Below are 10,361 nucleotides of genomic sequence, written 5' to 3' on the forward strand. Positions count from 1 at the left end.
ATTGAGTGCTTGCCTGTGGGGTCTGTAAGCATAGCTGGAACTGGAACTGCAGCTGAGAACATTCAGCAAGTCCCACAAAGTTTGAAAGATGTTCAAAGCAAGTCCTAGGGTGTGCTTCAACAAAGAGTTGTACAAAGATATTATTTTCTCTTCATTTTTTGTGACCATGCACTTGTCTATATTCAATTATTAAAACAAAATGGCCTCTTCAGACATTGTTGTGTGGTTCTGAAATCCTTGTGGTTTGGTTCTTAATTTTATGTATCTAGATATATAGAGACAGGTTATTGAGTGGTCATGTCTCAAAGCTGCGGTTTTCGGTCAAATCGACCCATAATAGTTTATTCTTTAGGATAAGAAACAGAGATTCAGATTTTTTTTACTCCCACTTGTTATTGTAATCCTTTTTTACATGATTTTTAATGTGTATTGGCAACGACCAACGAATAATGTATTTATTTCTTATACTTTGTTTTTTACTAAAATTTACATTAAAGTATAATTTGATTTGTATCAGTTTAGTTCTATATTGGTTGTTGCCAAAGGATTTGTGAGACATTAAGGGCGATAATATATATGGTGTTCGTTTTATATAATTGTTGTGCAGTAATATTCTGTTGAATATTTTGCATGTCGTTGCAACGCACGAGTACTAATATTCTGTTGAATATTTTGCATGTCGTTGCAACGCACGAGTACCTAACTAGTATGTGTATAGTAATGATTGAGTTTTTGTTTCGCGGGTATAGATTCACGAACCATACACTTATGTCCTTTCGATCCCGTTGTCATCTCTAACAGGTATAGATTCGTGAACCATACACTTGTGTCATATCCACCTGATTGTCATCCCTAACCCTAGGCCATGGTCCATGTGGCTATGAGCCTAATTCTGCCCTTGACTACAACTATGTTATAGTGTCAACGTAAAGTACTATAATACTATTATATCCCACTGTGTAAAACAATGGCCAATATATAAAACATATAAAAATAGACATTAATCTATACTCCTTTTATAATCCACCAGTTTTAACTTTGCAAATTCTAACGAAACCACCTCCACACCCATAACCTTCGTTAAACAAATTACACTCACACATAACACTCCCTCAAAACCAATTATTCAAATCGCTAGAGATCCCTTCTCTCTTACCCACTCAAATCATATGATCAATATTATTTAGATCATTCTTTCTCTCTCTCATCCCTCATCACACACAAAGTAACCCTGCCTCCTGCCTCCCCCTGACCCTTAAGTTAGGAGGATGTTTTTTTTTTGCCCGCACAAGAGGCTTAAACAGCTAAAAATCCATTCCCTCGGTTGGAGCTGATCTAATGTAGGACAAAATACTGAATGTAATGTGCATCTGCCTGTCCAATGTAAATACAAAACTACACCTGCACACTTTGACCTTAGGGGCCCATAATTTCGATTGAGCACATGCTAAGGTGATGCTGGTTGTTCGGAGGATTTAGAAAAGGCGCAATGGAAGGGTTTCTAAACAGCAGCAATCCACGGAGCATAGTCGACAAACAGCGGCAAAATGATCACTATTATAACTCCGAACAATTCCCAACAGCTGAAACATTTGCCACTCCCAAGCTTACTACCCCGCCGGAACAATATACACAAGACACAAGCGACCGCCGCGGCCATGATTATTCTATAATCTATAAGAACGGTTAACTCGGACGCGCTCTGACTGACGCCCGTCACATCACTCCCCATCGACGAACTCGAACTCGTCCTCACGGAGGTGGACGAAGAACCGGACGGGCTTGGGCTGGCCCTCGACGGCGAGCTGGACCTCGACCTTGAAGGGCAGGTTGGCGGTGACGCGCTTGCCCTTCCACACGCCGACGTACTGCTTGACGACGCCCTCCATGCCCTGGACGTCCAGGTCGGGCGCCTTGATGACGTGGTGGACGCGGAGCGGCGCCGTGACGCGCACCCGCCTGCCGATCTTGGGCGCGGCCGCGGCCTCCTCGGCCGCCACGTCGTCCGAGGCCACCTCGCTGGTGAGCGCGACCTGGAGGAGGAGCAGGCGCGCGCGGCGCGGCGGGGGCGGGGGCGGGCCGGGGAGCCGGGGGAAGGCGGCGGACGCGGACGCGGGCGCCGGGGAAGGGAGCCGGCGGCGCAGGAGGACCGAGGAGGTGGAGGTGGACGGCGGCGCTACGGCCGCGGTGGCGGTCGCCATTGGGTGGGTGGGGACTCTCCGGTGCTGGGTCGAACAGGTGGTGGATGCGGAGGAGTCGAGGAAAGGATAGAGGCGGCGGGGCAAACGAAAGGCGGGAGCGAGCGGACGGTCGCTGCGACTGCGAGTTGCGTATGGGTTCTGGCGTTCTGCCGAGGTGATGGATGCCTCGGTTTGCCTCTGTTCGTCTGGGCCCCGGGAAACGCTGAGGGTTTGGCGAGTTTGCAGAGCATCTAGCGCGAAAACCAAAGAAGTGGATAAGGCGGGAGCGCACCCCTGGCTGTGGTTGCTCTGCTCGCCATGTGTCACGATGCTCAGCGAGAATCCGAGGATAACCAAACAAGTTTCGGTAGCCAGAGGATGAAGAAGAAGCATATAAGAGAAGATTGGGGTTCAGGATTTAGACCACGCCACCGACGCCAGTCAGCACTCTTCGGTCCTCAGCCTCTCCTAACTGACATTCCCATCTCCATGCAATGCAAAACCAGCTTGTCCCAATCTGGAAACCGGTGAACGTCCCAAAGTGACATGGCGGATGTCCGTACAGCACATCAAACGGTGAACGTCCCAGAGCTGAATGGAAACAGGCATTGAGGTACCGTACCAGTATTCAGCAACTACCAACCATCAGTGCCATTGCCGAGGGCTAGGGTGGCCATTGCACCTCAGAAAAGACCTCCGGACACTGATCCAAATTGTTGGAAATATTAACAGGATCTAAAATTAATTTGATAATGCAGTATAAAACGAAAAAAATCCAGATCTACTACCTCAACAAGAACAGATCTAAACTAACTCAATAAGATTAACGCATAAAATAACAATCGACAGCGGATCTAACCATAAGACCGTCATTGCAACAAACTGAAACTGCAGATTTATTCACAGTGATTTCTACGATTTTTTAGAGGAACCCGAGCGGACGTGCGCGAAGCACTTCCCAGAAACCTGATTCGCCGGCACCCGTGCAGGTTATCAAAACGCTGACGGTGGTTCGGAGACGAAGGGACGACAATGCAGATGTCGGGGACCATAATTAGGGGTACCCCCAAGACTCCTAATCTCAGCTGGTAACCCCATCAGCACAAAGCTGCAAAGGCCTGATGGGTGCGATTAAGTCAAGGCTCGGTCCACTCAAGGGACACGATCTCGCCTCACCCGAGCCCAGCCTCGGGCAAGGGCAGCCGACCCCGGAGGATTCACGTCTCGCCCGAGGCCCAGTCTTCGCCAACAAGCAACCTTGGCCAGATTGCCACACCGACCGACCGCACCGCAGAAGCATTTAATGCGAGGATGGCCTGACACCTTATCCTGACGCGCGCCCTCCAGTCGACAGAGCCGAAGTGACCGCAGTCACTTCGCCGCTCCACTGACCGCCTGACGAGAGGACAGCGCCGCCTGCGCCGCTCCGACTGTTGTGCCACTCGACAGAGTGAGGCTGACAGCAGCCAAGTCAGGCCTCGGGCGCCATAGGAAGCTCTGCCTCGCCCGACCCCAGGGCTCGGACTCGGCCTCGGCCCCGAAAGACGACGAACTCCGCCTCGCCCGACCCCAGGGCTCGGACTCGGCCTCGGCCCCCGGAAGACGACGAACTCCGCCTCGCCCGACCCTAGGGCTCGGACTCGGGCTCAGCCCCCGAAGACGACGAACTCCGCCTTGCCCGACCCCAGGGCTCGGACTCAGCCCTGGCCTCAGCCGACGGTCTCCGCCTCGCCCGACCCGGGGCTCGGACTCGACCTCGACCACGAAAGACAGACTCGACCTCGACCTCGGAGGAGCCTCCGCCTCGCCCGACCCAGGGCTCGGACCGACCACGTCACGGGGGGGGGCATCATTACCCTACCCCTAGCTAGCTCAAGCTACGGGGAACAAGACCGGCGTCCCATCTGGCTCGCCCCGGTAAACAAGTAATGATGGCGCCCCACGTGCTCTATGACGACGGTGGCTCTCGGCCCTTTCTGAAGCAAGGAGACGTCAGCAAGGACTCGACAGCCCCGACAGCTGTCCTTCCACCAGGCTCCAGCGCTCCTCCGACGGCCACGACATCTCATGAACAGGGTGCCAAAACCTCACCGGCTGCCACGATGGCATGTACTTAGGGCACTAGCTCCTCTCTGCTAGACACGTTAGCACACTGCTACATCTCCTATTGTACACCTGGGCCCTCTCCTTACGCCTATAAAAGGAAGGCCCAGGACACTCGTACGGGAGGGTTGGCCGCGCGGGGAGGACGGGACAGCGCGCGCAGGCCTCTCGCTCCCTCCCACGCGGACGCTTGTAACCCCCTACTGCAAGCGCACCCGACCTGGGCGCGGGACAAACACAAAGGCCGCGGGTTTCCCCTTTACGCCTGTCTCCCTCTGGTTTTCCCCCCTTCGCGCTCCGTCTCGCGCCGACCCATCTAGGCTGGGGCACGCGGCGACAATTTACTCGTCGGTCCAGGGACCCCCCGGGGTCGAAACGCCGACAGTTGGCGCGCCAGGTAGGGGGCTACTGCGTGTTGACGAACAGCTTCCCGCCAAGCTCCAGATGGGTAGTCTCCAGCAACCTTTCCAGCCCGGGACGGTGCTCCGTTTCAGGAGTCTTGAGTTCATGTCCCTCGACGGCGGCTACGACATGATACTCCTTCCCCCGCCGCGCGACAGCGACAATGGCGGCCGACAACCCGCCCACCGGCGGCGGAATCGACGACGTCTTCCCCACGTGGCGGAAGAACAACATTTGGGTTTGTCCCGTCGCCTCCCCCGCCGACGGAGGAGGAGGCGAGGCAACAAGGCCAAGCAGGAGGCGACACCTCGTCGGCTGTCGAGCAAGTCGACGGCACCGGCGCCCCAACGGGGGACACGTCGGGCATCGACCTCGCGTCTGAGACGAAGACGAGCGCCGTTTCCCCGCAACACGCCAACTCCAAGCGGACGGATGACGCCAGCACGCTCGCAGAGGACTTGCTGGGCGTCACCCTCGTACCTGAGACGACGGTGCAGTCTGCCCCTGACGTGACTTCGTCACCGCCCGTCGACCAAGAGGTACCGACCGATTCCCATCTCGTGCCTTTTGGATTCAACCTCGACCCACCAAGCGACTTCGCTTCGGTGGACGCTTTCATAGAGGCGTGTCCAAACCCTCAGGGGTGCGGTATGCGGTCAACCTGAGACCGGCTGACAGCCATCTCTACCTACGGGCCCTCGGGTTCCGAGGAAGATGACGAGCCCGACTTTTGTTGGGATTTCTCCGGACTTGGTAACCCTAGTGCCATGCGGGACTTCATGACCGCATGCGACTACTGCCTTTCCGATTGTTCCGACGGTAGCCGCAGCTTCGGCGACGAGGACTGCGGCCCAAGTCGTGAATGTTTCCACATCGATCTAGGGGGACCCGGCAAAGGCAACCATCTTGGTATACCGGAAAACGGTGATCCCCCTAGGCCTACGCCTCACGTTGACATCCTTCGGGAGCTAGCTGTGGTCCCAGTCCCTGCGGGGGGTCATGACTCATAGCTCGAGCAAATCCACGAGATGCAGGCCAGGCTCGACGAGAGAGCAGGAACACTTGAGCCGTTCCGTCGGGACATCGGGCAGGAATGGGCAGGCCAACCTCCGGCCGGAGAAGCGCGTCATCTACCCCAGGGCATCCAGCACCGCATCACCGACGATGTCAGGGCAAGGCCGCCACCAGCTTCCAGTGGGGTCGACCAGAACCTGGCTGCAGCGGCAATACTTCTCCGCGCGATGCCGGAGCCATCAACCACCGAGGGGCGCCGTATCCAGGGAGAGCTCAAGAATCTCCTGGAGGATGCCGCGGTCCAACGGGCCGAAAGCTCTGCCTCCCGAAGGCAGGGGTACCCCTCGGAGCATCGCGCCGCGACTTCCCGATTCATGCGAGAAGCCTCGGTCCACACCGGGCGCACGCGCAACACAGCGCCTGCGGCCCCGGGTCGCCTCGGCAACGAGCACCATCACCGCAACCGTCGAGCCCACCTCGACGAGAAGGTGCGCCGAGGCTACCACCCCACGCGTGGGGGACGCTACGACAGCGGGGAGGATCGGAGTCCCTCGCCCGAACCACCCGGCCCGCAGGCTTTCAGCCGGGCCATACGATGGGCGTCGTTCCCGACCCGGTTCCGAACCCCGACTACTATCACAAGTACTCGGGGGAGATGAGGCCGGAACTGTGGCTCGCGGACTACCGGCTGGCCTGCCACCTGGGTGGAACGGACGATGACAACCTCATCATCCGCAACCTCCCCTTGTTCCTCTCCGACACCGCTCGAGCCTGGCTGGAGCATTTGCCTCCGGGGCAGATTTCCAACTGGGACGACCTGGTCCAAGCCTTCGCCGACAACTTCCAGGGCACGTACGTGCGCCCTGGGAACTCCTGGGATCTCCGAAGCTGCCGCCAGCAACCGGGAGAGTCTCTCTGGGACTACATCCAGTGATTCTCGAAGCAGCGCATCGAGCTGCCCAACGTCACCGACTCGGATGTCATCGGTGCGTTCCTCGCCGGCACCACCTGCCGCGACCTGGTGAGCAAGCTGAGTCGCAAGACCCCCACCAGGGCGAGCGAGCTGATGGACATCGCCACCAAGTTCGCCTCTAGCCAGGAGGCGGTTGAGGCCATCTTCCGAAAGGACAAGCAGCCCCAGGGCCGCCAGCCGGAAGATGTCCCCGAGGCATCCACTCAGCGCGGCACCAAGAAGAAGGGCAAGAAGAAGTCGCAAGCGAAACGTGACGCCGCCGACGCGGACCTTGTCGCCGCCGCTGAGTACAAGAACCCTCGGAAACCTCCCGGAGGCGCTAATCTCTTCGACAAGGTGCTCAAGGAGTCGTGCCCCTATCATCAGGGGCCCATCAAGCACACCCTTGAGGAGTGCGCCATGCTTCGACGCCACTTTCACAAGGCCGGGCCACCTGCGGAAGGTGACAGGGCCCACAACAACGACAAAAGGGAGGATCACAAGGCAGAGGAGTTCCCCGAGGTCCACGACTGCTTCATGATCTACGGTGGGCAAGTGGCGAACGCCCCGGCTCGGCACCGCAAGCAAGAGCGTCGGGAGGTTTGCTCGGTAAAGGTGGCGGCGCCAGTCTACCTAGACTGGTCCGACAAGCCCATCACCTTCGACCAGGGCGACCACCCCGACCGTGTGCCGAGCCCGGGGAAATACCCGCTCGTTGTCGACCCCGTCATCGGCAGCGTCAGGCTCACCAAGGTCCTCATGGACGGAGGCAGCAGCCTCAACATCATCTACGCCGAGACCCTCGGGCTCCTGCGGATCGATCTGTCCTCGGTCCGGGCGGGCGCGGCGCCTTTCCACGGGATCATCCCCGGGAAACGCGTCCAGCCTCGCGGACAACTCGATCTACCCGTCTGCTTCGGGACTCCCTCCAACTTCCGAAGGGAAACCCTCACGTTCGAGGTGGTCGGGTTCCGAGGAACCTACCACGCAGTGTTGGGGAGGCCATGCTACGCCAAGTTCATGGCCGTCCCCAACTACACCTACCTCAAGCTCAAGATGCCAGGCCCCAACGGGGTCATCACCGTCGGCCCCACGTACTGACACGCGTACGAATGCGACGTGGAGTGCGTGGAGTATGTCGAGGCCCTCGCCGAATCCGAGGCCCTCATCACCGACCTGGAGAGCCTCTCCAAGGAGGCGCTAGACGTGACGTGCCATGCCGGCAACTTCGAGCCAGCGGAGACGGTTAAGTCCGTCCCTCTCGACCTCAGCAATGACGCCTCCAAGCAGATCCGGATCGGCTCCGAGCTCGACCCCAAATAGGAAGCAATGCTCGTCGACTTTCTCCGAGCAAACGTCGACGTTTTCGCGTGGAGTCCCTCGGACATGCCCGGCATACCGAGGGATGTCGCCGAGCACTCGCTGGATATTCGAGCTGGAGCCCGACCCGCGAAGCAGCCTATGCGCCGATTCAACAAAGAAAAGCGCAGAGCCATAGGCGAGGAGATCCACAAGCTAATGGCGGCAGGGTTCATCAAAGAGGTATTCCATCCCGAATGGCTTGCCAACCCTGTGCTTATGAGAAAGAAAGGAGGGAAATGGCGGATGTGTGTAGACTACACTGGTCTAAACAAAAGCATGTCCGAAGGTTCCCTACCCTCTGCCTCGGATCGATCAAATCGTGGATTCCACTGCTGGGTGCGAAACCCTGTCTTTCCTCGATGCCTACTCAGGGTATCACCAAATCAGGATGAAAGAGTCCGACCAGCTCACGACTTCTTTCATCACACCTTTCGGCATGTACTGCTATGTTACCATGCCATTTGGTCTGAGGAATGCGGGTGCGACGTACCAAAGGTGCATGAACCACGTGTTCGGCGAACACATTGGTCGAACGGTCGAGGCTTACGTCGATGACATCGTAGTCAAGACGAGGAAAGCCTCCGACCTCCTTTCCGACCTTGAAGCGACATTCTGGTGTCTCAAGGCGAAAGGCGTAAAACTCAACCCCGAGAAGTGTGTCTTCGGGGTCCCCCGAGGCATGCTCTTGGGGTTCATCGTCTCCAAACGGGGCATCGAGGCCAACACGGAGAAAATCGCGGCCATCACCAACATGGGGCCCATCAAGGACTTGAAAGGCGTACAGAGGGTCATGGGATGCCTTGCGGCTCTGAGCCGCTTCATCTCGCGCCTCGGCGAAAGAGGCCTACCCCTGTACCGCCTCTTAAGGAAGGCCGAGTGCTTCACTTGGACCCCTGAGGCCGAGGAAGCCCTTGGGAACCTGAAGGCGCTCCTCACGAACGCGCCCATCCTGGTGCCCCCCGCTGCCGGAGAAGCCCTCTTGATCTACGTCGCCGCTACCACTCAGGTGGTCAGCGCCACGATCGTGGTTGAGAGACGAGAAGAGGGGCATGCATTGCCCGTCCAGAGGCCGGTCTACTTCATCAGTGAGGTACTGTTCGAGACCAAGATCCGCTACCCACAAATTCAGAAGCTGTTGTACGTGGTGATCCTGACGCGGTGGAAGTTGCGACACTACTTCGAGTCTCATCTGGTGACTGTGGTGTCATCCTTCCCCCTGGGGGAGATCATCCAGTGCCGAGAGGCCTCGGGTAGGATTGCAAAGTGGGCGGTGGAAATCATGGGTGAGACAATCTCGTTCGCCCCTCGGAAGGCCATCAAGTCCCAAGTCTTGGCGGACTTTGTGGCTGAATGGGTCGACACCCAGCTCCCAACAGCTCCGATCCAACCGGAACTCTGGACCATGTTTTTCGACGGGTCGCTGATGAAGACAGGGGCAGGCGTGGGCCTGCTCTTCATCTCGCCCCTCGGGAAGCACCTACGCTACGTGCTGCGCCTCCATTTCCCAACGTCCAACAATGTGGCCGAGTACGAGGCTCTAGTCAACGGGTTGCACATCGCCATCGAGCTAGGGGTCCGATGCCTCGACGCTCGCGGTGACTCACAGCTCGTCATTGACCAAGTCATGAAGAACTCCCACTGCCGCGACCCGAAGATGGAAGCCTACTGCGATGAGGTTCGGCGCCTGGAGGACAAGTTCTATGGGCTCGAGCTCAACCGCATCGCCCGACGATACAACGAGACTGCAGACGAGCTGACTAAGATAGCCTCGGGGCGAACAACGGTTCCCCCGGACGTCTTCTCCCGAGACCTACATCAGCCCTCAATCAAGACCGACGACACGCCCGAGCCCGAGAAGGCCTCGGCCCAGCCCGAGGAACCCTTGGCTTAGCCCGAGGCACCCTCGGCTCAGCCCGAGGCACCCTCGGCCCCCGAGGGTGAGGCACTGCGCGTCGAGGAAGAGCGGAGCGGGGTCACGCCTAATCGAAACTGGTAGACCTCGTACCTGCAATATCTCCACCGAGGAGAGCTGCCCCTCGACCGAGCCGAGGCTCGGCGACTAGCGCGGCGCGCCAAGTCGTTCGTCTTGCTGGGGGACGAGAAGGAGCTCTACCACCGTAGCCCCTCAGGCATCCTCCAGCGATGCATATCCATCGCCGAAGGCCAGGAGCTCTTACAAGAAATACACTCGGGGGCTTGCGGCCATCACGCAGCGCCCCGAGCCCTTGTTGGAAACGCCTTCCGACAAGGTTTCTACTGGCCAACCGCGGTGGCCGACGCCACTAGAATTGTCCGCACCTGCCAAGGGTGTCAATTCTACGCAAGACAGACCCACCTGCCCGCTCAGG

General features: G+C 57.8%; 1 protein-coding gene across 1 annotated transcript; it reads right to left on the reverse strand.

The window, feature by feature from the left end:
- Positions 1 to 1,526: 1,526 nt before the first annotated feature.
- LOC100285570 (ferredoxin-thioredoxin reductase, variable chain-like) lies at positions 1,527 to 2,534 on the reverse strand. Its single transcript, XM_020551890.2, has one exon. It carries the CDS (start codon positions 2,199 to 2,201, stop codon positions 1,722 to 1,724), a length of 480 nt encoding a protein of 159 aa, XP_020407479.1. The 5' UTR covers positions 2,202 to 2,534; the 3' UTR covers positions 1,527 to 1,721.
- Between the last annotated feature and the right edge of the window lie 7,827 nt (positions 2,535 to 10,361).

This window comes from Zea mays, chromosome 4 (assembly GCF_902167145.1).
Source record: "Zea mays cultivar B73 chromosome 4, Zm-B73-REFERENCE-NAM-5.0, whole genome shotgun sequence".
NCBI classification, from domain to species: domain Eukaryota; kingdom Viridiplantae; phylum Streptophyta; class Magnoliopsida; order Poales; family Poaceae; genus Zea; species Zea mays.